The 27,029-nt window shown below is 53.9% G+C and overlaps 1 protein-coding gene across 2 annotated transcripts in view; it reads right to left on the bottom strand.

Moving 5' to 3' along the window:
- Positions 1 to 8,757: 8,757 nt before the first annotated feature.
- LOC117005545 (carboxyl-terminal PDZ ligand of neuronal nitric oxide synthase protein-like) overlaps positions 8,758 to 27,029 on the bottom strand; it is a 28,151-nt gene continuing 9,879 nt past the window's right edge. The window contains exons 3-11 of one of the 2 annotated variants that reach the window (XM_033077282.1): positions 16,277 to 16,369; positions 15,613 to 15,671; positions 14,080 to 14,188; positions 13,649 to 13,790; positions 13,139 to 13,299; positions 12,011 to 12,178; positions 11,136 to 11,313; positions 10,566 to 10,923; positions 8,758 to 10,463 (exon numbers count right to left, since the gene is read on the bottom strand). In XM_033077282.1, coding sequence (XP_032933173.1) covers positions 9,989 to 10,463; positions 10,566 to 10,923; positions 11,136 to 11,313; positions 12,011 to 12,178; positions 13,139 to 13,299; positions 13,649 to 13,790; positions 14,080 to 14,188; positions 15,613 to 15,671; positions 16,277 to 16,369 — 1,743 coding nt within the window. In that variant the 3' untranslated portion in view covers positions 8,758 to 9,988. The remainder of the gene's footprint in view (positions 10,464 to 10,565; positions 10,924 to 11,135; positions 11,314 to 12,010; positions 12,179 to 13,138; positions 13,300 to 13,648; positions 13,791 to 14,079; positions 14,189 to 15,612; positions 15,672 to 16,276; positions 16,370 to 27,029) is intronic. The other variant, XM_033077283.1, reaches the window with a different exon arrangement.

The raw sequence follows: 27,029 nt of genomic DNA, 5'->3' as shown, positions 1-27,029 counted from the left end.
CCCCTAAATGTGGGATGGATGGAGCCCCTAATGTGGAATCAGTGCGCCCCTCTCTCCCCGCCGCCCCTCCCGTGCCCAGCCCGGGCTCTCCAGGCTCTGCCGCTCAGCTCCTTGTGCCGCTCCCGGGGCCGGGGTCGCTCAGGTGTGGCCGCCGGGGCTGTGGCTCTCAGGAGGCCGCTGACAGCGGCGCTGACCCGGCCGTGTGCGCACAGCGGGAGCCTCTGCCCGTCCCCTGGCGCGGCCTCCGGCGCTCGTGGCCAGCCTGCGCTCCAGGCTAAACAGAGGAAGGTGAGGGTCAGCCGCCGAGAGCTCTGCCCAAGGCTCAAGAAGCACATTTTGGCAGAGGAAAGAAATACAATACAAGCAGGGAGGGAAACTCGACTTCCATCCAACCCCCTCCAAGAAGCTTTTGGCTCCCTACAGCTGCTGGAGTCTTTACTTCCAGTTACTGGGCTCTTTATTTTTACAGGCTCTCATGTGTTTGTTTTCTGTCTCTTGGACCAGTGCTGCAGAGGGGACAGAGCAGAGCAGAACAGGAGCAGTGGGACTGGAGGGTCCAGCCCTGCACAGGGGGACAGGCAACCCAGCTTCCCTTTCCTGCCTGTCACTATCTATTGTGTGGCCTTGGGGCACTGTCACTTCCCTCTCTGCCCTGGCTCCTGTGCGATGAGGTGGTTCCACCCAACACAGCTCTCTGCTTGTTTACCATCTTTGTCCTTGTGAAGTGCCTTAGAGGAATCTTGGGGGAAGCTCCACCTGGGCAGGGCAGGCACAGCCCCAGCCCAGTGTTGTTCTTCCCCAGGGCAGCAGGAGCCCCACAATCACAGGGTGTGGGTGGGCAGAGAAGGGGCTGTCACCTGCCCTGGAGCCAGAGAGGCAGCTGGAGACCTCACTGCGGGGTGGGAGATGAGAAATGTCTCTCTCAGCACTCTTGGAGGGGTATTTCCCAATTGTGAACCCCTCCTGCCTTTCAGAGATCACAGTGGCAGCACCCTGCCTTCTGCTGGGAGCCATCCTTTGCCAGTGCTGGGAATGGCTGTGTGCAGGGAGCCAAGGGGCACGGGAGGAGGTTACAGGAGAGATGGTCCCCAGAACACATGTAGCATCCAGCCCCTCTCTGCTCTCCATCACTGCTTGCTCAGAGCCTTTGTTTCTTCTCACCATGAGTGAAACCAGTTGTGGGAGGTTGTGCTCAGGCATGACATAATCTGAGTCTGGGACTCCACTGGAGGAATCCTTTTGAAGATTTGCTAGTCTGGCTAATTACAATAAAACTATGAAGGTGCTGTGCTCTAAATCATCAGAAATTAATAAGTGGAGGTTTCTGCTTTCTTGTGCTTTTTGCTAGAACACAAACCAGAGCAATTCTGGCTACAGCAGCAGTGTTTTCTTTCAGGAGGGTCTGTCAGAGGCACATTAATGTGTTCATAGAGCCATTGTCCATCCTTGGTTTTGGTAGTAGATAATTTGATTAAAAATATGTCACTTCCTTGCTCCTTTCTCTACATTGCCTTTCTGTGTTTGTTTCAGCTTGAGCAGCAACAAAGGCCTGCAGGATTATCTGCTGTTTATTGACATTTTCCCTTTCTGAAGTGCATCCTTACGTTACCCCACAGTTCAGCTTGTGTCAGCCACAGACTGATTTGAGGAAAGGCAGCATTACCTGGAAATTCCCCTTCCAGCCTCATTCCCTCACAAAATACCCACATTAGCAATGCACTTAAAAACTCTGAATTTGAATATCTACTTCTCCTTTTAGCTGTTGTTGACCTTAAAATACATATTTGCTGTCCATTTTCATCAATATCCTACTTGTGAGAGGATGTGTCATTCCCTGTCATCTGGAGTAAGCCTGTGGTGTCTCATTCTCTGCTGGGAACAAATCTGCTCCCTCTCTGGTCCCTGCCAGGCTGTTCCTGCCTGCTCACTGCTGTTTCCTCTCCTTTTCCACCCTGGGGTTATAGCTGAGGTCACACAGGTTGGTATCTCACCTGTAGCTTTCACATCCAGGTTCACAGGTGAAATCCAGGTGTTAAACCAGGACTCTGGAGCTGTGGAGAGCCTCCAGGACTTCAAACCCTGTCTTGGTGTTTCTTTCTGCCACCTCAGGCCACCTGCCCTGTGGATCTGGGGGAAGAGAGGCTGAGCCCCACAAGCACTGCTGGAGCTCTGTGTCCACCTGTCTGCAGTGTTTGCAGAGCACCTGGAGCAGCCCAAGCTCCCGGGTCCTGGCGCCGGGCCGAGCCCGTCGATGGAGTGTGGGTGGCTGGGCCCTGGTGGGCAGGCAAAGTGCTATCGGAACAAAACTGAATTGAACTGATTCTTTTCCTCTCCCCTCGGCCCGCGAGGAAATCTTTTTCCATTTACTATAAAACATGGTTCTTAATAGTGCTGAAGTGTTCTACATATTTTAAATAAACATGAGTGGATTTGAGCCCAGGAGGACATGAAAGAATGCAGCATTTGCGGGGTACCGGCCCGGCACACATGTCAGCAATTTGGCTGCCTTGTGTACTTTGGCTTTTAAAAAAGCATTTAAAAGTAAACAAATGAAGGAAAATCTGGCAGCTGGATTTCAAAGTAAATTGCTTTCAGCTGATATACCCTGTTTCCAGCTTGCTTGGGTAGTATCAAGCCATACACATCCAGCAAGAAGAGCGAGCGGCCAAGGAGAAGAGCGGAGGCGGGAGAGAGAACAAAAGCAGGGAAGTTCTGTGGATTTAATTCTTCCATTTCCTTCCTTTGCACCAAACCCTCCCTGCCTGTCAGTGCCCTCTCATCAGCCAGGCAGGTTCATGCTTCAGACAGCAAACTGTGCTCCCTCTTCCCCTGGGCCCTGTTCTGTCAGGTTTTACCTCCCTTCCATCATGTCTGGAGCAGGAGTGGGATGGAGTGGGATGGGATGGGATGGGACAGCAGCAGCATCCTTAGAGTGCTGCTCAGCTATGACCTGTAGTGCTGCTTGAGCTGCTCTATCACACCTTCATCCCAGCCACAGCCCCATCCCACAGCCCAGACCAGCAGGGTGAATCCATCCATGAGGGGCTGGGGAAGTGCTGGCTGGGATGCTGCTCCTTTGGGACTGCCAGGCTGGGGGGGCATTGCTGGTTTGCCGGTGGAGGGAAGCAGAGGTGGAAGTGACAGAGATAACAAGAGATAACAGAGTCATTAGAGGAGCAGGGCTGTGGGGAGGCCCCGCTCCTGCGGAAGGGCCTGGAGAGTCCCCAAAGGAGGAGATTCAGCAAATGCTGACAGATGACAGTGAGGTCCCGGGCTGGACAAAGGGGAGGTTGCTGAGGTCACACTTCAGCTCAGCTTTGGGCTCCTTCTGCTTTGACTTGCGTTTCCTCAAGTTTATAAAACTTTCCACGGGTTGGTTCAGTGGAAAGGGCAGAGGAAACTGGTGGGTCTGGAATCCCGGTGGTGCGGGGCCAGGGCAGGGCTGCTCCAAGCCCTCCGGCAGCCCCTGTACACACAGCACTCATTGCTGGGGCTGTGAGCTGAGGGGAGCCACCAAGTGTCCCCAGGGGCTCCCAGAGGTGGCACAAGGAGGGTGCAATGCTGTGGGCAGGTGCCCTGGCTCAGCACTCCTGTGGAGCCCCACGGGCCCAAGCAGAGCACAGACACCTGGGGTGACTGTGGTGCAGGTGTGGTGGCCCCGTGGACACAGTGTGAAGGGGGGACCTGCTGTGCCTGTACGAGGAGCTGTGGCATTTGTCCGGTCCTTTGGGAGCTGCAGCCATGTCATAGGCGATGCCAGGGTCACAGGTGATGCCAGAGTCACAGGTGATGCCACTGCCACCTCTCCAGCCTCCTGCCCTGGCTGGGGGCACGCTCTGGGTGGCTTGTCCCTACAGGGAAGGCAGCCTGTGCCCCCTGCAAAACAAGTGCAGGGAAGAGGCCATGCATAAAGCAGAAGAACCTTCTGGTCATGGGGACAGTCCCACAGCTGGCCACAGAGCTCGTAGGAAAGCAGCTGCAGTGATGGAGGACTCGGGGTGCCAGCAGCTGCCTGTGGCACCTTGAATGGGCAGGGGCTGGGGAGCTGCCCCACACCAGGGGCTCCAGGGAAGGGGTGACACAGAGGATTTGCTCCTCATGCAGGGGCAGCTGCAGGTGCGAGGTGGGGAGCACTGAAATGTCCTTTGGTGGGATGGAAACAACCCCACAAAGACAGTTGCTCTGGCTGTCCCTGTGATTAAGGGAAGGGTATGTAAATGTACATGGCCATTGCCATGGCTACCACAGGAATCCTGGGGAGGCAGAGCCCCTGGCCCAGCCCAGGTCAGGATTTGCATCTCCCGTGCAGCAGCACCCCACACACCCTGTGGTGCTGGCACAGGAGCAGCCAGGTTGTGCTGACCCTTGTGCCACTGTCACATCCCCAGCACAAGCAGGGGACAGTGATCCCCTTATGGCACTGCCTGCCCCACGGCAGCACAACCTGAGCACTGCAGCCTCTGACCAACACAGGTACCCCCAGCCTGCTGATGGGGTCCCCTAGGAGAAAACACCCTCAGGTGGGATGTCCCTCAGGTCCCCTGGTCAGGTCTTGTCATGCAGAGCTGAAAGCAGCAGCTGGATGAGGATGGGCATGGGAATGCCAACGTCCCCATGACCCTCCCACCCCAGGTGCAAAAACCCCCAGCCCACTTCCCACCAGGCCAAGGAGAAGGAGGCCATTCCCAGCAATTCATTTTTGGCTGATTCCATAAAGCTGGGAGGGAAAAGGGCCTTCCCCTGTGAGGAGCTTGTGGAGCCTCCCTGCCTGCAGCTCTGGTGAGTACTGTGGGTTGTTGTGGGGTAGGTTGTGCTGTGGGTCAGGCTGTGTCACCCACCAGTGTGGCTGTCACAAGTCCTGGCAGGAGACCTTGTTGGACATCTCAGGTGCTGTTGGGAAGTGCCTGTGCATGACCTCTGTGCTTGGGATGTGCCTGGTGGCTGCAGCTGGAGTGGAAGATAAAACTCACTGGTGTCCAAGTGCTCATTACCCTAAAGTTCCTGGTGCCCTGTTGTGTGCCCCTCTGGGACATGGACAAAGGGGGTCTGAGGTGCTGTAAAAGAGACAAGTTGCTCCTATAAACCAAGAAATGAGGGAAGGAGGAGAGTTGAGCCTGTTCCTGGTGTCCCCTGGCTGTGGGCAGCATTGCCAGACCCAGCCCTGCTGGGTCCCCAACCTCCTGGGGCACGGGGACCCCTGGTCCCACAGCCTCTCCCTGCCCATTCCCGGCTCCCTCCACAGTCTGAGGGCTCAGCGTGCGTGGCCAGGCTCTGCCTGCTGTTTCCTTATAATTTAAAAGCCTTCCTCACATTAATCTTTTTATTTTTATTTTGACAAATGTATGTTTCCAGGAAGTTGCTGAGGTCAAAGCAGCATCTGTTGCTCGTTATTTTGGGGGATGCAGAGGGTCTTTGTGAGGGTTTCCAAAGCAACAAGGAATTAAGTGGTTTGTAAAGTGGAGAGCAGGAATGAGGAGCAGACTGGGGCTTCCCGAAAGGCAGCTGAAGATGCTGATGAAAATCAGATCAACTCGGCTCTATTTTCTTGGAAACTTGATCTATTTTTCTTGTACAACTGTCAGCCTGACTCCCGTATTCCAAGTGCTTGGCCACCGCCAGCTCCACGTTTCAGTGCTGGGATTAGCATGGCCCCGGTCAGACTCACTTTCCCCGGCTCGTGCCGGGCGCTGCGGGATGGGAGTGGAGCTTTAGGGAGTGGCAGTGCCTGTCCCCTGGTGTGACCCTGACTGGGGACACGGGCCAGGGATCCCTGCGATGGCCACCAGGCCGCTGTCCCCTGCCCCAGGACTGTCCCTCCTCATCGCCCAAACTCACACCGTGAATTGCCCGGTGCACCCCACAGGGGGCCTGTAGCCAAAAGTGCTTTTTCTTTCAAAACAAGCTGAGGAGAGTCTGGTGCCAAGGCAAGGGCTGCAAGGAGCCCAGGAGATTTATCGCTGAGGAAATACTTTCTCCAGCGAGGGCTGACGGCCGCAGCAGGAACAATGGGAGATTCGCAACGTGAACAAAGCTGATTTCGTTCTTCTTTTTATCAATGCTTTTTCCTTGCGGATCCTCCCTTCCTGGAAGTGGGAGATGCAGCTTCCCCCGCGCGCCGGCCGTGTAATCAGCAGGAATGGCCATATCCTGGCTGGGAAGCGAGCTGTGAAACGCTGTCGCCCGCAGTGATTTATGAGCCCGTGGCAGCGGCCAGCGGCGGGGCTGGCCCGGGGACAAGGTGCCAGGGCGCGTGCAATATCCACGTATTCTTTCTGCTCCTCGCCGGGTCCCCGGGGAGCCGCCGGAGGAAGTTAATGGATTAGACACACACGTTCCACTTGATTTTTATTTTTTATTGCCGTGTCTTTCCAAATGCCTTTAGCAGATGCGCGAGCACAATGGAATGGGGCGATGAGCATCCCGGCCGGGCGGGCAGCGGGGCAGCGGCCAGGCTGCAAAGGTCAACGCGGGGAGTGCTTGCGTGGGGACAGCAGGACAGCCTGTCCTGGCGGGTACAGTCCTGCCCCACCGGGGCCGTGCTGGCACCGGCTCCTGCTGGGGACAGCAGGGATGAGGGGATGCACAGCCCTTCCCGCAGGGCCATGCAGGCAGCCGGGCCGGGCGGTCTCACCCAAGGAGCCGGGATGTCCTTCCCGAGGGGCTCACATCTATGGGAGTGGATCGTTCCACTGCCAGGCTCACACTTCTGCCACATTATGCAATCTTCACCGATACTGGGAATATGAAATAATTATTCCAAGTGATCAGATTTTAATTATGCAACACAGAGGATGATTATTGTACACCAAATTGGTGCCGAGTGCTTAGTTATGTATATGCCAAATTTAGTCTATACTATTATACCCAGTGGGTGGCCGTAGACAATCAGGAAGTAATTAGTTTTGCTGGAGGTTGTTCGCCTGCCTGGTTCGCTGTGCTGTCTGGGGAGCGTCTTGCTGCGCTCCGTGAATACCGCGGGCTCCGAGTTCAATACCGTCTTTTTGTGACAAGCTAATAAGCTGTCTGCATGGCGGCCTGTAATTAGCGCTGTCGATATTCATTTGGAAACGGAGACCGCGCTGAGCGGCTCCGCCGACGGCGCTTCCCTTTGTGGCGGCTCTGGGCTGGTCCCTCCTCACCCCCGGGAGGGCGATGGGTGCGCAGGGATGGGGATGCGGGAGGGTGGCTGAGGAAAGCACCAGCCACGAGGGTGCTGAGCCCCGGAGATCAACACCCTCACCCCGGCCTTGTCCTCCAGGAGGGAGCTGCCACTGGCCCCAGGTGTGGCGTGTCCCCAGGGCTCTGTCCTGCAGCGCTGGCCGGGAGCGCTGAGCTGGTGTGGGGTGTGCGGTGTCAGGGGGATGGGGACGTGGAGGGGCTTGGGCTGGTGGTCACCCCCTCCCCGGAGTGGTGGGCACTCAGGGAGCCCTGAGCATCACTGGGATGTGCTGAAGTGCTGCGTGTTTACACCTTTGCAGGCAGCCTGATCCTGTGGGATCTGGGCTTTTCTGTTGAGGTCTCACATGCAGAATTCCTGAAGGACCTGGGGCTACGTGAGCTGGGAGATCACTGGAGCATCATCCCCCTGAGTGGTGTTTGCAGCTGGTCAGTGTTGGGATATGAGGAACCGTCCACTTCTGTTGGAATGGTCTGGATCTGCTGGGCGGGAATTGTCTGAAGTATGGAGCAACTTTTACCTCTGTTACACAAAGGAAACTTTCCTCCTCTTTCTGTTGGAGATGCTCACTCCATTGAGATGATTGGCATACTGGAGAGCTGAGAAACTAAATTGTTTATACACTAATGAATAGAAGCTTGATTGCAAGATCCTGTTTGGAAAATTATAGTGCTGAATTGAAGCCGTACAATTACATCCAAAATGCTGCATATTCATTTCATCTGCTTTGCATAGAGATTAACAAGCGAGCCCTAAAGCAGACTCTGAAATTAAAGCTAACACCAGATTTAGTCACAGGTTACAAACTAAATGGCATTGTTTGATGGATATGAATCTTTACCACCTGCCTGCCTGATGATTGCTAGCAGCTTAGCAGACAGCAAAGGAAAAAGTTTCTTCCCATGAAGGAAGCATAATAAGGCTCTGGGCTGGAAGTGCCCCCTCCCCATGCAGGCAGCCCCCCGGCAGATGTCTGCAGTGGGCCTGGGGAAGGGGTTCCCTGCTCCCCACTCTGCCGTGCACCCACTCCATGGAGGGATGCAGAGCAGTCCTGAGACCCCACAGAGGTTCTGGGTGCTGTGTCCCTCCATTTGGGCCTCCTGTCCTGCACGGGGGGACAATCCGACAGGGTCCTTGTCCATCCTGGTGTCTCTGTGCTGAATTTCCCCTGGATTTCCTTCCTCACCCTGCAAGGGTCAGGGGTCTGCAGAGGGCAGGGCTCTCTTGCCTGTCCTGGCTGCAGGCAGCCCTTGGGATCCCAGTGCTCTGGCATGCCACTGCTCCCATCCCATCCGGCTTTGCTATCTGCATTCTCCTGCCCTCCATCCTGTGTGCTGGGGCCAGGATTTATTTCAGGAGTAGAAATGGGACCAGGGAAGAGCAAAAGGAGTGTGTGGGCAGCAGGGCCCTGCCTGGTGGTGCCCATCCCGGCAGGGGCTGCTCAGGGAGCAGCTCAGGGGCTCAGCTGTCATTCCCAGCAGGGATTTTTCCTCTTTGGGAATACCCAGGAGTTCCCAGTCCACCCCACAGGCTCAAGACCCCCTGTGCACAGGCCCCATGGGGCAGAGACACAGCACTGGCTCTGCAAATCTGACACCTTTATTTTTTTTTCTTTAAAAGTCCATTACCAAACTGCAGCATCCTATGGAGGGGCTGGGCTGTCGCTACCACACTACGGGACAGCCCAGCCGAGCTTTACAACCCCCAGCCCTGTCCCCAGCTCCCTCCTGGCTCTGTCACTGCCATGGCTGGCTCTGGGTGCATGTCTTGTCACCCCCCTCTCCCTGTAGGAGCAGCACCATGCCAGGGACAGGCAGCACAGCTGCTCCAAGTCTCCATTTCTGCTTGACACTTCCCAGCTTGACTCTCTTGACACTTTCCCAACACCCTCTGACAACCAACCAAAGTAGATGAGCATCATCTCGGTCCCTCCACAAAACCTGCCCTTCATCCTGCTGTTGGCTTCTTCCTTAAACTTTAACTCTTCCCAGGACACTCACGTTTCTGAGACCAAACCCAAACCACACTGTAACATCCTAAAATCAGCAGAAGGAGCAGCTTCCTGCCTGCAGACACCAGCAGCTTGGGGGGCATGGGAGGGCTCTCTGGCCTGACCCCAAGACATCATGGGGTGCACCCTTCCTCAGTGGGTCACCCCACTGCTGCAGGCTCCCAGGGCCAGCCCTGCACCCATCAGTGGCCTCAGAGGAGTGGCCCAGCCTGTGTGGGCAGTGGGTGCTGGGGAGTGGGAAAAGGCACCTATGGAGGCAGTGGTGGCTTCACTGCTTGGGGACACAGTGGTGGGGCTGCTGTCCCCAAAGCAGGGCTGGGCACAGCGTGGGGCTGGTGGACACTGGCTGCCCTGGAGAGACCTGGTGTGGTAGCAGTCTGGGACACGCCCTGGGGAGCTGGGCAGGGGAGTGACACCATGGCTGTGCTGTGTGGCCCTGCTCAGGCTGCCACAGGTGGCAACTGATGAACCAGAACAGCCTCTTGTCCCACAGCACTGTGCCGTGCCCTGCCCAGGGTCCACCCTTCAGCTCCCTGGGAATTGTCTGCTGTGAGCATCCCTGGCTGTGTGAGCAGGGACAGGATGGCAGTGTGACAGCAGTGTGAGCTGGTGCAGACTGAGGCAGGGCTGGCCAGTCCTGTCCTGTGGGGTGCCCCTGTAGGTGGCAGGAGAAGCTGTTATGTGGGACAGGGACAGGAAAGGGACCTGTCTTGTAACCTGGGCACAGGGACCCCCAGCACAGAGTTGTGGACGGAGCTGCTGGGGCTGCCAACCACCAGCTACCACCTACTGTGGCCTCACTAAGAGGGGACTCTGCTGGGCCCCACGGTAGTGTCCAACTCATCTTCAGAGAAGCTGATGTGCAAGCAGGTGTCATCTGCAGGGGAGAAGGGCAGTGAGCTGTCCGTGGGGCTGCCCAGGGCCACCAACTCCTTGGCCAGGGTCTCGCTGGCTGTTGGGTCATGGACAGTGGCCAAGGGGGACATTGGCCCGCTCTCTCCAGTCCTGTCCTTGCCCAGAGCGCGCTGGCAGGTCCCCACAGGGCCAGGCTCCGTGCTGGAGGCAGCACTCCGTGCAGGAGTCCTTGCCTCAGGGTCCAAGAGGGTGAGGGAGCTGGCAGTGATGCTGGTGAGGCTGGAGATGCTGGCACTGGGTAGGCTCAGCTGGGCAGTGCTCTCGGGCTTCACCTCCACTTCCAGGCTCGGGGACGTCTTGCTTGACCTTTTGCGCAGGATGGGCGGGGGCGGGTTGAGTTTGGGAATGGGCGGCTGCCGCCTGCAGAGGGAAAGCAGAGAGGTGGTGATGGGCAAGTACTTACCTGCAGCACTCGGGGGGTTCCCACTGCAGCTGGCAGGAGACAGAGGTGGCACACTCTACCTGTCCTCGTCCCCTCTGTCTGTGTCCTCTGCCTTCTGCCGGCTGCTCCCGTTGAGCAGAGCGAAGTCGCTGACCTCGGAGCCCTCCACGCGCCGGCTGAGCCCGTCCTGCCCCTCCAGCACCGCCAGGCACTCGTCCCCCTCCTTGCTGCTGTAGCGGTGGCTGCCGCTGTCCAGGCTGACGAGGTTGAGGTAGGAGTCCCTGGGGCCCAGGGAAGGCAGCGAGCCGGGGGCCACGGGGCTGCCCAGGATGCTGGCGGGGCTGGAGGTGGACGGCAGGTGCACGTCCAGGCTGTAGTGGTTCTTGAGGTTCAGGGACAGGGACTGGGCCAGGGACAGGTTTTGCAAGGAGTGGTCAACTGTGAGAGATGGACAAGCAGCATGTGAAAAACTTGGGATCTCCAAACCAGCTGCTCCCTGCACTGTGAGAGGTGCAGAAATGCCTTAGATGGTACTGGGAGCACTCCAGTTGCTTCCTGTGACTTCAAGGAATGCAGTGATAGTGCACAGGGATGGAGCTGGGGGCACACCAGCACCCGAACAACCCCAGTGAGTGTGTCACTGTGCTCACCCGGCTGCCGATGCTCATCCCGCTGCTCCTCCCGGGCCTCCAGCACCGTCAGCTGCCGCACCAGCAGCGAGACGTGCTGCAGCAGGTCGCGGTTGGTCAGCAGGAGCTGCCGCACCCGGGCCTGCGCCTCGATCCGTGCCGCCGTCTCGGCCGCCAGTTGGTCCTTCAGCAGCTGCACCTGCGGGACGGGACGATGCGGGACGGGATGAACAGGATGGGATGGGATGGGATGATTCGGAACGGGACGCTTCGGGACGGGATGGGATGATTCGGAACGGGACGCTTCGGGACGGGAGGAGCAGCGTCGGGAGCGCCCGGTACCGGCGGCGCCACAGCGCCCCCTGCCGGCCCCGCCGCGCCACCCCAGCGGCCCCGCCGAGCCGGTCCAGCCGCGGGCGGGGACGCGGCGGAATCTCGGGGCTGTGCGGGGTGTCCTGCTGGCCCCCGGGAACGAGAAACGCGTAGGGGAGGTGCCCAGCCGGGAGGCACCGGGCTGCCCGCTCTGATGCTGCATTGCGGGTGGGATGGTTTCCGAAAACGGGATGAGATGGGGTGAAACGGGAGTCGGGGGCTCTACGGGACCGTGCGACGCTCCTGGAGCAGCCTGGGGCTGTGTGCGCAGCCGGCTCCGTGTCTGGGGGAGCTCTGCTGTGCTGCAAGCGATGCTGCACGTGGCGCTAAAAGCAATGCTGTGAGCCAGGCTGCAAGCGATGCTGCGAGCTCTGCTGAGAGCTGTGTGACCGGGAACGCTGCCAGCTCTGCTGCGACAGCCCCGGCCCGCTCCCACCTGCCCCGTGTCGGCCTAGCCCGGCTGGACGCTGGGGCAGGGGGAGGAGAAGGGCTGGTGCTCGCTGAGGGGAGGGCAGGACGTGTACCTGGGCCACAGCCACCTGCGTCTGCTGCTGCTGCTGGAGGAGCTGCTGCTGGAGCAGCTGGAGGCAGTGCTGGGAGGCCAGCGGGGTGATGGAGGCCGAGGAGCAGGGGCTGCTCGGGCTGAGCAGCTGCTGGGAGCTGGCCAGGTGGAGGGAGCAGTTTTCGGCATCCTGGGCACAAAGAAATGGGCAGGTGAGCGGACAGACCGGCTCAGGCTGGGATCTGGATTCTGGTTCCCCACAGCGCTGACCCCAGTTCCTGTGCTTGGGGAACTGAGTGGGTGTTGAGGGGCAGCCCTGGGCTGTCAGCTCTGCACATCTGTGGGATCCCCAGGACAGTGTTTGAGAGAGGCTTCTCCCATAGAGCTGGCAGAGCTGCCTTGGCTGTGCTTGGGGAGGGCAGGTCCCCAGGTCATCCCGGGAGGAGACAGCAGGAAGGGCCCCAAACACTCCACCACCTTTCCGTGCTGTGGCTGCCCAGGCTGGGCGGTGTCCTGGTGCCTGGAGCTTTTGCCAGTGAGTGCAGTCACTGCCCTTCCTGCTCCTGCCCTCCCCTCCTTGGGCAGTGCCAGAAGGAATGTGCAGGAACGGCCTTTCCAGGCAGGCAAACGACTCCCATGGAGTGCATGTCACTGCAGCTGTTTGCAGCCAGGCCCTGTGAGTGTTACTGTTGTGTGAGCTGAAGCAATGCCATTCAGGCCTCTGGGAAGTGCTCCCAGAGCTCTGTGGAGCACCCATTCATTGAGGTGGAGCTGCTGCTCGGGCTGAACCTGCCCCGGGTGCCTGCGCTGCCAGGGCTGCGCCTCCTGGGGATATTGCACCCTGGGCCTGGAGCACGGGGGGAGTCAGGGATTGCTGCCAGGGCAGCACTGAGGGCACAGAAATCCACCCTGGGTGGTGCGTGAAGCCTGCTCAGCCATGCACTGCAGCCCCCACCCCAGCACTGGGCACGGCCTTGCTGTGGGTGAGCTGGGAGCTGAACAGCCTGTCCTGAGCAGGGAGCCAGCAGGGAGGGCTGCAATGGGGTCTCCATGACAGCACCTCCAAATCAAGCCATGATAGTGACCCTGAGCAGAGGGCCCTCAGCAGCAGCAGAGCACATGAACTGCCCTACAGCCCACCCCCCATTACCTGGCCGTTCTTTTCCTTTGAGGTTTGCCCAGGTTTCAGCATGCTGAAGTCCCCCCTGACACCTGGCAGTTCTCTGGGTCCCCTCTCGGACACACAGATGCCACCAGTATCGATGCCAATCTCGTCCACATCCGTGATCTTGGAGCCCTTTATCTGGTGAACTTCAAACAAGATGGACACATGAATCTGAGCCTCCCTTCCCTGTGCAGGACTGCAGGAAGAGCTGGGGCCCTGCACAGGGCTGGGAGCTGGGGGAAGCTCAGGGACAAGGGCCAGGACTTGTTCCAAGTCTCAGCATGCTGTGAAGGGGCAGGGGTGGGGGAATGGGTTGGCTGAGGGGCTGCAGACACGAGGGGACTCAACCTGCCCCTCCCCAGTGCTCAGGCAGGGCAGGCTCCCCGTGCTCCCCAAACCTCTCTGCCATGAAGGAGGTGTGTCCCCACCCCACAGCATCCCTGCCCCGCTGCCTTAGGGAGGGGGTGTCCCTGCCCCTCAGGAGCCCTGAGTCACCTTCCAGCGGCTGCTCCTCGGCCGATTTGTCGCTGGCACCGTCGGCCTGCCCGTCGGCGTTCTGCAGGGCGTGCTGCAGGCTCAGCTTGTGGCACACCTCGAAGGCCTGTCCCACGGTGCGCACCACGCGCATGGCCTGGCTCTGCGGAGCGAGCCCGGGCTCAGCCCTGCTGCCCCTGCTGCCCCAGCCTCCCACCCCGCTCTGCTGCATCTCCTCCTGTGCTGGCTGCTCCAGCAGTGCCCTCGGTTCCCCACTCTGGATCTGGGGGCTCCTATCCCTGTGTGGAATGCACTGCTGCCCGGGCTGGGTAGGAGGGAACAAGCACCAGGCACGTTGTTTTGGGGACACCCAGCCCAGCCTCGGTCACTCCCCACGGATCTGCACCCCCTGACCCTGCAGTTGTGTGGGTGCATCCCCAGGAGCATCCTACCTTCTTCTTGGATTTGAAGACATTGCACCTGAAGGAGTTGTTTGCGCCGTCCCTCGCGATGTAACTGAATATTTTCAGGTCCTGCGAGTCATGAGAGACGTAGAAGATTCTGGGTGGGAGAGAGACAAAGGGAGTTAAACACCATGGGGAGTCTCTGCCCTCCAGACCACCTCTGCTCCTGTGTGTGCCCAGGATGGGCTGGTTTGCAGCCCCCAGGAGTGGAGGAATGAGGCAGTGCTGCTGCATGGCCCCTCCTGCAATTTTCAAGGCAGGAGGCGATGGATTTAGAGAGCGTTTCAGGCTTGATGGAAAACCTTCTGGTTTCTGAAGCAGGCAAAAGCTTTTTAAAGATCCTGTGGGAAAGTGAAAAAAATCTATAGTCTTGGAAAGCAAGTGGTTATTTTTAGCCCCAGCAATTAACCCCTGCCCAGGCTGCATGGAGGCAGAAGTGCCTGCATGGTGCTGATTGCCCTGCCCTGGGGACCCTCAGGGTCCCTCCTTGGCACTGGGCAGGTGGGAACAGCACAAAAGCTCTCCCAGAGATGCTGAGTGCACTCACAGGATTCCTCTCTCTGCTGCTAAGGCTGACTCTTCTTGTACTGCAAAACCATTTTGAAGGTTTTTATATACGTTTGATTTAATTAGGTGAAAATGTGACAAGTGAGCTCGGCTCTGCATAGAGAAGATACTAAAGGGATTCTTGCTTGAAATGCTTTATTTTCTTCTTTCTTTCTGGAATTTTTTGGGTGTTGAACTTGCAGTTAGAGCAGTTACTGCCAATGTAGCACATCTTGATGTAATCTTCAAAGAAAGCCCGAGGTGAGAAGCAGGCACAGATAGTGCATCAGCACATCCTCTGTTCTTTATCTCCTTACTAAGGGCTCTGATCCCAAAAACCAGTGCTGGGGATCCCAGTTCTCGGGGCTGTGGGCTCAGTGCTCATGGTACAAAAATTCACTTTGCAGAGCTAACAGCCTTGGAGCACCCTGTGCTCTTAACCTGTCCTCAGGCCATGCACCATCCCTGGGGCTGCTTCCCAACCCTTGAGGCACCAGGTTTGTGCTCAGTGTAAACCTCTGGGTGGGGCTTGTGGTCTCTGGAATACCTCAATATCCCTTGGAAGGTGCTATGGAAAGTCAGTGCTTTCTTGCCACATCTGTAAGGGTTAATTCCCAGTGAGCACTTATATCTCAGAGTAAGGCCCTGCTTTGGAAGCACAGGCAGAGCCATGCTTTGAAGGAAAACCATGGGAAGCCTGTCTTCAGAGGCAGAATCAGAGAGTCATCCAGGCTGAAGCACTCCAGGGTCACCCAGTCTAACCCTGTTCAAAGCAGAGCCAGCTTCAAAGCGAGATCAGTCCACCTTGCTCTCAAAAATGTATGAAAAGGATTCTCCAGCAGCAGTAACTCTGTACCCTCGTTAATTTTAGATGGTCTTTGGAAAGCATTGGTGGAGGGGTCTCGGAAAGTGGGAGGAAGGGCATGGATCCCCAGGGCTGACTGGCCCTCCCTGGTTGAGTCCCCTGCCATGTACCTGTACACGGGATCGTGCATCACCACCATCTTACTCTCGTCCCAGGTCCACTCCTTTCTCTGTAAGCAGAGATAAAATTACAGTAAATCAGGGGAAAGTAAAACTCCTCCAAACTAAAGGGCAGGAAACTTGGGGAACAGTGCTGTTGTCCCAAGCCACAATCCAGGCTGCAGTGTGACTACATGGTCACAGCTGTTCAACAGTATCTCAGATAAAAATAGATTTTTCTTGGTCGTTTATCATATCTGATCCCAGCCTTCAGGGCTAAAAATGGTCCCTAAGATTAATTTATAACATCAAATATGCAGAAGAGTTACACGTTCTGGGGAAGATGGCTTGGGGCTGAGGCTTAGGAGATCTGGATGCAGTGACTTGGTGGAAAGGACAGTTGGGTAAAGAGCTGAGGGCTGCTCAGACCAGGCAGCCTGGAAAAAGCTCTCTGGTACTAGCAAGAAAAAGAACCAGTGTCTCCTGAGAAATAAATTTTTCTGATAGGAAAAAAAATCTTCTTCCTACACGTAATATTCCCACTCTCTTTCCAGCAAGGTTTTGTTATTAGTTGGATGGAAACTGGAGTGTTTTTTTCTGCAAATTCTGGGTGTTTTTGAAGAAGAGGGCAGTTTGGGTTAGAAGTGTGACCATCCCTGGGCTGGAGCAGCCTCACCTTCTGCTTCTTGCGCAGGATCACCTTCACCCCGTCCACGGACACGATGATGCTCACCTTCTTCTTCTTAATGTTCTTGGCTTTGAATTCGTACTGAGGGGAAGAAAAAACCAAGTTTAATAGAGTACTGGGGTTTCCTGGGACAGTGGTAATCAGTGCCTGGCATGAAAATGTCAGGTTTTGCTTTAATCCCAGCTGCTGAGAGAGGTGGGAATTTGTTTTTTTCTGCTAAGGAAAACCGTTTTGAGAAGGACTTGGTGCAGTAGCTGGGATGCCAGGCAGGATCCTGGCTTTGTCAGGAGCATCCCTCAGGAGAGGACAGGTGGAGCTCAGTCCTCTGGACTACATCCAGACTGTTCATTTGGATCTGGGAAGAGCTTTCCTGATGCACTGGCCATGCCTGGTCCAGCAGGACTCTGCTCCAGAGGTCTGCTGGGGAGGTGGCACCTGCAGCAAACACCAAGCAGTGACATCCCTGGTGCCCTTGTGTGTCAGCACTGCGCTGCACGGGGAATACAAAATCACCCAGGAGCTGCAGGGAGGGCCAGATGGGCGGCAGTAACGCAATTATACCTCAGTCATTTGCATAATCACATTAACCTCTGTGGGATCAGGATCTCTGGAGAAAAACCCTGCAGGTGTCTGCAGCCTGAGCTCACCTCCATTTGTGTTAAAAATTAAACACTGGCTTTTAAATGTTGCTTTAGCTGACAGAAAGAAGCATGGCAGAGCCCTTCTGCTCTTGAGACCTTTGTTTACAGCACTCATCCTTCCTGCCCCCATTTCAAGCACCATTTTTGGTTTCCAAACACAGCATTTTGATGCTCTGTATTTTTTGCAGTCCCTGTTTGAAATCCACCATTTTGTCACATTGCTTTGGCAAATCAATGCAGACTCTGATTCGTGGATGTGGAGGAAAAGGAAATGCCAAACAGCCTGAAATCTACCTAGGCCATGTAATTAGACATCTAATTAGAACTCTGATTTCTTTACACAGTTGGGGATGTGTAGGGAGCATGTGAGATGTTAATGGAGTCCAGGCACCTCTTTTGGGATGCTGAAGTTGCAGGTCTGTGTGTGGCTCTGTCACCCAAGCTCTGCAGAGAACATAGAGATCGTCCCCACTCCTCAGCACCCATTGTGAGCCACGCCAGCCTTACACACAGAAAATTGGGTGGCTTTCATGTTTATCAGGCTTTTGATGCTGCTCATTGAATTCTTAGCACTCTGCAAGGTTTATGGTATCAGACAGACCCCGGATTAAACCACAGCCTTTTGATCTCCCCATGAATTATTACTTTCAGACAAGCTCTTTAAAAATCTATCTATAGCGCTATTGCGTGTGAAGCTGGAACTAAATTAGCTATACACGTTTTTTATTTATGGGGAGGAGTGAGAGGAAGGGTGAGGTGGTGAGTGCATCCTGCTGGCTGCTGGGGGGCCCAGGGGGATGCAGCAGTGCCTGTGGGTCTGGGGCCAGGCCAGGACTGGCCAGGCTCAGCACCTGAGAGGGCTTCCCCACCCTCTAGCCCTATGCCCAGCTGCTCCCCCTCCCCTGTGCTCACCAAACTGTTTGTCCTTGTCTGCTCCATGAATGTCAATAAACCCGGGATAGACTGCTCTGCCCGCTAAAGAGCTGTTTATCTTTCTTTATACATAAATGGCTGGGAAAATACTAGCTGAGCTTTCCAAGAAAGAGCAATACAGTGTATTTTCCCATTGTAGCAACAGGGGTGCAATTACATTCAAACAAGGCTCTTTACTCAAAGGCTTTAAGCAAAGTCCAAGCCTGGATTTTGCAGAGATGCTTTTTCTTTCTCTCTTGGACAGAAAGGAACAATTGGGAGCAGCAGCAGCAAATCTGTGGGTGCTGCCAGGACCGATGGCAAGAGTCTAAACCCAGGGAACTCCAGCCAGCTCCCACACAGCACCACCCCAGCCTGGCTCTGGGACATGGACAGGGCAGAGCTGAGCAGCACTGCAAGCTCGATGTGGCCACAGTGGCCTCAGGGAGGAAGGAGTTTGGTGGTTCTTCTCTCTCCATGGAGCCCATGGCCAAGGCACAGCCCAGCATGGCCAGAACCAGCTTGGCCTGAAAACAGTTTAAACTCATTGGTCCCTCCAGCCTTTTCTAAAGGGTGAAACCCCTGAAGCAGCAGAGCTGTAGGCTGTCCCATGTCCCAGCACAGGAGGCAGGACCATCAGCAGAGTGAGAGCACTGTGAGGAGGGCAGAGCCCCACGGTTGGACTCTCTCTGCATCTCTCCATAGATGGAACAGAGTTTCAGTCATTTAATTACTTCCTATGAAGCAGGAATCAGTATTTTAATGAACTATGATTTATATAAGGACAGGAAAGCACATGGGAAAAGGCACTCTGAGACAGCTGACTCTCTCCTGTAGATGTTCATGCATAACCCAACCTCCCTCCTGGCTCGAGGCTGACCTGTCACTGCTGTCACAGCACAGTCCAGTCACTGATTTTCTTCTTCCTATTGAATTGATGGGATTTTTTTCCCCCAGGTTTGTCAAGGTTACTGAAAAATCCAAACCCACACAGCAACCTCTCTGCTGCCTTCCACGATTTAATTGTTATTCTCCTGTTGTTTGTGCTGTCCTATGGGGAAAACCTTTCTAGATGCTAAAGAATCTGGAGTTGCCCCTGCAAATAGTGATATAGCAGCCTGGCAGCTTTCTTAACTATGGAGACAAGATGGGACATTTTATAAAAAAATGCAGGTCAAAAAAGGGTAATTAATTTCATTTATTTTAGCAGCATCATTAATTCTATATCTGCTGTGTTTGACCTGGAATACTTTCCACTTCTACCTTTAAATCCCTGTGTTCAAGTCTTTGCCTTTTATACGGTCCCACACACTGCTGGCATGAAATATTAACTTACCCATGAGCTAAAGACTGTATGACTAGAAATGTTAATGGTGCTGTGTGATGCATATTTCATTGGATAATTCCACCCAAGCAGATATAAATTACACATGCAGTTACCAGCTTCCATCTGCTGATGAAGCTTGGGCTAATGCACATTGGAAATCATGTGCAGTTTCCAGTACTAGGAACAACCTGCATGAATAGAGTTATTCAAGGAAGCAATTCTTAATGTGATTAATTACTGAAGGTATCAGGGCCTTCATTATGCAAATGAAAACTGTCATAAAATAGAGAGTTTGCAGGTCTTGGAGGCAGTCTCTGCTTCCAAAAAATGCATCTTCTTCATTAACAAGGAGCAGCAAGGCCGGAACATGCTCCTGGCCATGGTTCAAATGGTGTTTTAAGTTGTATTAAAGGAAATCAAAGCAGAGGCTCTGCAGGTTTTTGAAGCCAGAGTGTGTCAGTGCCCCAGTCACAGCTGGGTATGTACTTATTTGCATGCTCATAGGAAGATGCCACAGGCTTGGAAACCAGCGACTTCTTCCTGTGGCTGTAAATTCTGCAGGCAGGGCTCAGGCTGCTGTCCTGCCCTGGCCTCCCCTCGGGCCAGCCCGGCCTGGCAGGCTGCAGGATCGATGTGTCCATAAACAACCCCAACAATAGCCCGGCCCAGCCCCTTCCCCAGCACACGGACACAGCGAGCATGGCAATGAGATGGGAACGGGCTCGGCTCTGCCCCACGACTGACCTGTTCTGAGCAGGACCCCCAGTGTCTTCCCCTTCCCCTGGTGCTATATGAGTCCCATTTTAGGATTTAAAGCCATGATGAATCCGAGTGTTTCCAGCTCAGGAATGTAATTAATTTCAAAGCAGCTGACCTAAACGGGGTGAGGACAGGGTGTTATCTCGGTTCTGTTTGAACTACCCATGCTTGGAGTGCTGCCCTTGGAACTGACGCTATGGAAAACTCCAAGTTCTCTGAGTGGGGCTTAGCTGAGCACTGTGAGCTGCCCTGGAGCTGACAAACCAGCAGTGTGCGTTCCCACAGGCTGCTTGCTGTCCAGCCTCTGATCCCCCTTCAGCATCAATGCCACCTTCCCGAGGTCCCTGCCAGCCCTGCCGAGCGCAGCCCTGCCTGTGGCTCTGTCTGGAAGGCTCTGGGTCAGCCTTGCCTGTGTGCCCTGGGGAAGCTGTGCCTGCTGGAATGCTGTGAACCCCCGTGCCCGGGGACACACGCTCTGAATGGGCCGGGCATAGCCTGGGCTGTGCTGCAGTAGCTGGGCAACACGGACACAAAAGCCACGCAGGAAGCACTGGAGACCAGGAGTGCACCTCCTGCCCAGTGGAAAAATGAGAATTTATGATCCTTGGAAACATAAAACTGCTCACTGGAAAGCAGAAACCGAAAAGGGAGTACAATAGGCAAGGAGAATGCTGGCAATGCAGTCAAAGTCTTTTTTTCTCATTTAAATGAGCTCCTTCCACCACCCAGCAAACTCTCTGTAGATGCCGCTCCCCAAGGAAATGTGGCCCCAGGCCATCCCAAGGATCCCTGGCTGACCTTGGGCAGGGGCTGAGGATGATCACACAAGGGGGACAAAGAGAAAGAGCTGCATTCTGTCCAGGTCTCCTTTGACATCTGAGGAATCCAGCGTCAAAGGATTCTGATTACATAGTAATACAGGCCTTGCTCTTCATCTCCCTTCTCATTTTCAACAGGTTTTATCCTTGGGTGGTTCCACTCTGCTGAAGGCTCAGACAGCCCTGAAGGATAACTCAATCTTTCCACCTTAAGGTGACATGGCAAAGATGTGGCTGGAGTTCAGATATTTCTTTGCTCCAGTCAAAAGGATGTGGGGTAAAAAACAGAGTTCCACTGAGTGAGTGGGGCTGCTGCAGGTGATGGGAGCTGGTGGGAGCCCAGGACTAGCAGTGCCTCTTTAATTAGTCTCTTCCACCTCTGAAAAACCATGAACTGTCCTAGAACAAAGCTTCTTTGCCTGCTTTTAAGAAAGGGTGGGACAAAAGCAGCCCTTTCATTGCCTCCTCCCTGTGGAAGAGATAGTGCAATACTGCTGAGCTCCGTCCTGAGAGGCACAAGCAGCCTCACAGCCTAGTGCAAGGTGACATCATCTGGCCTTTGGTGCCTCTCTGACAAAAGCACCATTGTGTGTCTGTCACTTCCAGGAGCTCCCTGCTGTCCCCAGGTTTAATAGGGAGCTTTCCCACACACGGCCCTTCAGTCCTTGTCTTGCCAGGGCAGGCCAAGCCCAGCTCATGGGGAAGCTGGGTTTTATTTTCCTCCTTACCTCTATTCACTTTGCAGGAGAAAACAAATTACCTTTTCCATCTGCAGTGCCTTGGATGATTAATTAGCATCAGTAATGAAGTAGTGTCTTGGGACCCCAGCCCAACAGGAGCATGAAAATGTCCCTACCTGAAAAAGCTGCTAGCTTACTGCAGATAAAAAGTGCTAATTTCATTAGAAGCAGGTCAGATTCACCTGAAATAACCCTGAGAAGTGAAACTGCAATTATACACTGCAATATCTTCAAGTAATTCCATATTTCCCTACAAACATCTGTGTCACAAAGCCCTGCAGAGAAGGGCCTGGTTTAGTGCATGTTTCATATCCTAGCTGCCCCCAGTCTGGTATGTAGGACAGGAGGCAAGTTAGGAGATTGGATTGCTTTAAACCTTGTCCATCAATGTTCACACAACAAAGCTCTGAAGAGCAGGAGCCAGGACTCTGCAGCAAGCTCAGAGCTCCATGAAAAAGCCCCAGACCCCCTGCATGGCTGTGGGAAGGTAACAGAGAATTTTCTACGTCTGTTTCTCACTCACAAAGCAAGGATATTCATTTTCTACTTCATTCATTCAGTTGTTCTGGTTACAGCCAGCCCCTGCCAAGTGACAGCCACCCAGCACCTCGCTGGCAGGGCCAGGCCACCAGATACTGCATGTACAGACAGGAGCAGGAGGCAACTGAGGATTTCTGCTGCCTGCTCCAAAATTCCTGCTGCACTTTCAGTCCCTACCCACCCCTCTCCATGAGCCTGGCAGGCCATGGCAGAGGAGATGCTCCTGGCTCACTTCCTGGTACTTTGGCTGGGCTGTGCAGAGAGGGAAAAGGGGAGCTGATGTCCTCAGAAGCAGGAGGGGGAGATGGGGCAGGAGTGGTTAACAGGGGTGCTTTGCTCTGTCTCTGAGAGTTGGGGTTTATTGCTTGTGGGAGAGAAAATAAAAGCCAATTTTGTTCTTCTGTGGGTTTTCAGAGGTGTGTTTGTGATGCTGTTCTTCAGGAGAGCAGAGCATTGTTCAGCTCACCTGCAGTTTTGGCCATGGGAGCCAGGCAGGGCCCACCACTGCAGTGTGGGGCAGGGGCTTAATGAGGGTCCTGGCAGAGCACAGAGATGGGGAGAAAACCTAATCCCACTGCCATGCTGAGGCTCTGACAAAGGCAGGTGCTGGGATTTTAGACCTCTAAATAATGCAAGACTCTGTGTTTATGTAAGGATGCTATTTTAGTGCAGGTAGTCCAAGGAAGGGGGATGGCAATGTGGAGCCACGCTCTGAGTGCAGGGATGGAGAGGGAATGTCAGTCCTGAGACCTGGGGCAGGAGGGGAGGTTCAGAGGGAGAGGCAGAGAAGTGCCCACATGTTCAACCTGATAACCAAGTCAACTCAACCCTGCCTCCCAACCTCCCAGGGTGACCTGCTGGGGTTCTCCATCCCCAGCACTGTCCTGCTCTGAGCCTCCTCCTAAAAGCCTTGGTGACTTCAGGGTGCTCAGCATGTCCTCCCAGGGTGGATACCTATCCAAAGGAGAAGGAGCAATCTAGTTTGCTGTTGAGAATCTGGAGAAGCTACATCTGCATGACTTACACCTGCTCTGTGTAAATGCTGCAGGGAGGGAACATCTCCTGGCTTCCAGACTTGCTATCACACCCCACATGCATCCCAGGTGCTGTCCTCCAGCTCTGTCTTGCTGTTTCTCCTAGCCACCTACTAGGGAAATTAGCATTTCTTTGGCATATCCACAGCAGAGTCAGGAAGCTGGACTTGGCACCTTTATCTTTGAGCAACCAGAATCCAAGCTAGAACGAAGACTTGATCTCCATTTGCATTCAGAACCAGCACTTGATTACAAACTAGACCAGAATGACAATGGGGGATGCTGAGTGTGCTGTGTGTGCAGACCAGGCTCCAGGACTCCTTTGCTAGGTGCAATCCATCTTTGTTCTCCTGCAGGGCAAAGAGCTCTTTGTTAGCTCAAGCCCTGGGTGCAGCTGAACCTTTCTACACCTCAGTGCCAGCAACTCCCAGGAACAGCTTTGCTGTGTACTGGTTTGAGACACTCAGGGACAGAAATAATCTGCTTTATTGCCAGGCAAGGAGACTTTTTCTATGTTAATACTATCGATCTCCAGCAGTTCCACTTGAGAAAACATTTCTTACAGAAAACTCAGTGACTTAGAGTCGACCTCCAGGCGCTGCACTGAAAGGATGTGTTTGCATCTGTGAGCAGCAACAGTGCAGCAATTCCAGCCAGGAACAGGCCACTGAGCTTGGAGGGGGTCAGCACCACAGGGGCTGTGGTGTCAGCTCTTGGTAAAGGCTTGGCATGCAGTACTGACAGATCCTGCTTCCTTAGGAAAATCAGCAGTCAGGCCCAATGCTCAGTTGCAACCCTTAGGAGAGATTTTCTAAAGGACACAATTTCCTAATTCCCATTGACATCAGAATCTTGGTGGCACAAATGTCTTTTGCAATCTGCCCATGAGCTCTTGTAACACTTGCATTCCTGGAATAGAGCAGAAGTGAAGACAAGGGAGCTCAGCCCTCTCCTGCCAGGCTGCCCTGAGTATTACCCACATGTGCAGAGCCAGGCACAGCACAGCTCCCACAGCTTCTCTCCAAGTGGGCCTTGATTAGAAATTATTGAGTGCTAATAAAACTGCAGTTCCTAAATTTAAAGGAGAGTCTCTGGGTTCTCCTCAAATTGTCCATGAAACTTCACTCAAATTTGGAAACAAGACTGCTACTGTAAGAGACAGAAAATTCAAGTCTAATTGTGTCATTTCCAAAACTCCAGAATATTAAGCAGTTCAAGGACTCTATTAGCCTCAGGGGAGCTACTGAGATTAGTGAATCATGATGAGAGAAAAGCCTGGGTTTAGATATGGAAATTATGAAAAAGAGAGTTTTATGCTCTCAGTATTTATTGTCACTGAGGTCTTGTCACCAAAACTGTACCAGAACATCACAGGCTGCTCTCTCTCCCCAGTGCTGTTCCCTGTGTCCCTGGGCTTGCAGTGGTGTCAGCAGGAGCTGTGGACATCAATGCATCCTGCACTGCTCACACACAGGTCAGTGATTAACCCAAACAGAGTCCCCTGCCCCAGCTCACAGCTCCTGCCACCAGCTGGGATCCAAGGAAGCGAGACCAGCATTGCCCTGGGGGGCAACAACACGGAAACAGGAAAACGTGCCTGGGATGGAAGTTTATGCCCTGTAATCATTAACAGCAGGAGCACAGGCTGCAGCAGGACTGAGCAGGTCCATGGTGCTGTGGGATCACTGAACCTTTAGCCATGTGTGGCTCTGCAGCAGGTAAAGGACACTCAGCAGGTGACATTTGAGCCTGGAGAGTACCCGTGTGCCTTACACCCTCCTGGAGCAGCTGTGGCTGCCTCATTCTCCACCACACATCTCCCTCTGCTCTTCTTCATCTGAGAAAAATAATTTGATTTTTAGGAAGAAAAGCCTGGAGCTCAGAGGGTTTGGTGGGACCTGGCTGTGCAGGGAACAGGGTGATTTGGGGCCCTGGCCTGGGATGTTTCAATGCAAGGGCCACATCCTGCCCTCCAGCAGATCTACCCAGGCAGGATCTCTGCAGCAGCAGTCACAGAAGGACAGAGGAAGTGGGAAGTGACTCAGGTATCCTGAAAGCTGTCAGGCAGCTGCCAATTAGTCCAAATAACCCATCTGGTCCAGGGAAAGGACATTTAAATAATGGCTAATCACTGCTGCAGGAAAGAAGGAAAACCATTTCATAACACCTTTAAAAAATCCCTGCTCCCTCATCAAAGCATCCTTCCTTCCAGGGACCCATTCAAGACTTTTATGCTACAGATTTATCACACTGTTATTTGGTCAAAACATTGTACTTGTCAAAGTACTGTGTAAAGTAGCACGGATTCTGTCTGCCTTCAGGCCTCATTTAGCACAGAGCAAAAGCAGACTGAAGAAAGCAAGTGTAGAACCAAGCTATTGTTAGCAAATCTTATTTTACTGGGCTGAATTTGGCTTTGTGGTCACAGTCCCTCAGGGTTCCTCTCCTCAGAACTCTGATCCATGAAGTACAAAGGGCCCTTGCATGTGACAAAATCAAGGCAACATCTACAGGGGCACCCACTGCTGTGCCCTGGGTCTGGCCTTTCTGCTGTGTCCAGCACAGACTCAACCTGAGAACAGAAAGGCTCAGTCAAACCATGAGGATTGCATTGCAGCCACAGAGTGACATTTTTTTAGATTTTTCTCTGCACAGAGAGAAACACATGGGACTGATTTAAGTGTTTGTATCTTCATGGGCTATTCTGTTTTGTTCCTGAGACACATCACCCTGCTCTGGTGGAAATCCAGGAGGGTCTCTGCCCCACCCCAGGGGCAGCCCCAGCTCTGTGCCCCTGCAGTTGTCACTCAGATTTAGGCAGCTCCTTGTTACCAAGCCAATCCAATGTGCTCTCTACACTCTGGTTACCTTCTCAATTACATTTTTTCAGGCACCAACAAAGAAGCAGCTTTGAGTTGTGGCTGAGTGTTCTTCACCAGAATGTAATTTGAAAGCCATTATATTTCATCTCTGTAATACTCTACAACCAGTAACATAATTGGTGAAAAAGTCTCTTTATTTCAAACTAGATAAAAGCTGTGCAGAGATCTCATACAGTGATATTTTAGCTAGTGAAATTAAACGCTGCAGTAATATAATGATAATACTGTTAAAGCCACTTTATTTTACAATTAAAAGGTACCTGCTTCATTGCCAAGATTCAGCATCAGACAAAAAGCTCTGTCTTGTTCTATTTAGCACTACCATTTTAATTTAGCTTTTATCCATTAAAATGCTGCTTTTATTAGCCTTCAACTAAACTCCAATCCACCATGACTCTTATGTGAAACAGAATTAATGTGCTTGGCTGGTTCCACCCCCTTGCTGGAGAAGCTGTGCATTTCTGAGGGCTCTGAGGAAGGCACTGAAGGTCGCTGTTGCCTGGAGATGACACATTTCACTGACTGATCCCTCCACCCATCTGCTACCCACCCTGCACCGTGCACTCTGGGCAGGGAGGAAGAACTGAAGCATCTCTAGTCACCAGCCACTCCTCAAAAACTGGGTCATGGCACGTGGCTACTGAAAAAGCCCTCGGCTCTCTCCTGGCACAGTGACCTGCATCCACAGCTTGACCAGTCCCCACTCGTTCCAGCTCAGAGGTTAAGTGACAGAAGGTAACTAATTACTCTGTGGCAGGAAGTCCAGAGGTGATTTAGGGTTGGAGATGAGCAGGGTGGAAATCTGCAGGAGTTTCTAAGTCAGTGGGGCAGCTCTATAGCACAGTGAGACCCCCCCAAGCAGTGAGCAGAAGGTTGGATTCTTGTGTAATCCCTGAGGTGTTTTTTCCTCTCCTCCCACTCAAGACACACAAGCAGAACATAGTCAATTCTCCACCACAGTCACACAATGCTGCCTAGAAACACTGTGTACGATGCCACTGCAGAAACAGCTCATTATGAGCTTCTTCCCTTTGTTTTAAGACAACATGAACAGCAGAAAATGGGTACAACAAGCTTGGGTTTGTCTG

The sequence above is a fragment of the Catharus ustulatus genome, chromosome 21 (genome assembly GCF_009819885.2).
Source record: "Catharus ustulatus isolate bCatUst1 chromosome 21, bCatUst1.pri.v2, whole genome shotgun sequence".
Lineage (NCBI taxonomy): Eukaryota > Metazoa > Chordata > Aves > Passeriformes > Turdidae > Catharus > Catharus ustulatus.
Note: the sequence above shows the minus strand (reverse complement) of the source record. Positions and strands in the feature narration are given on the sequence as shown.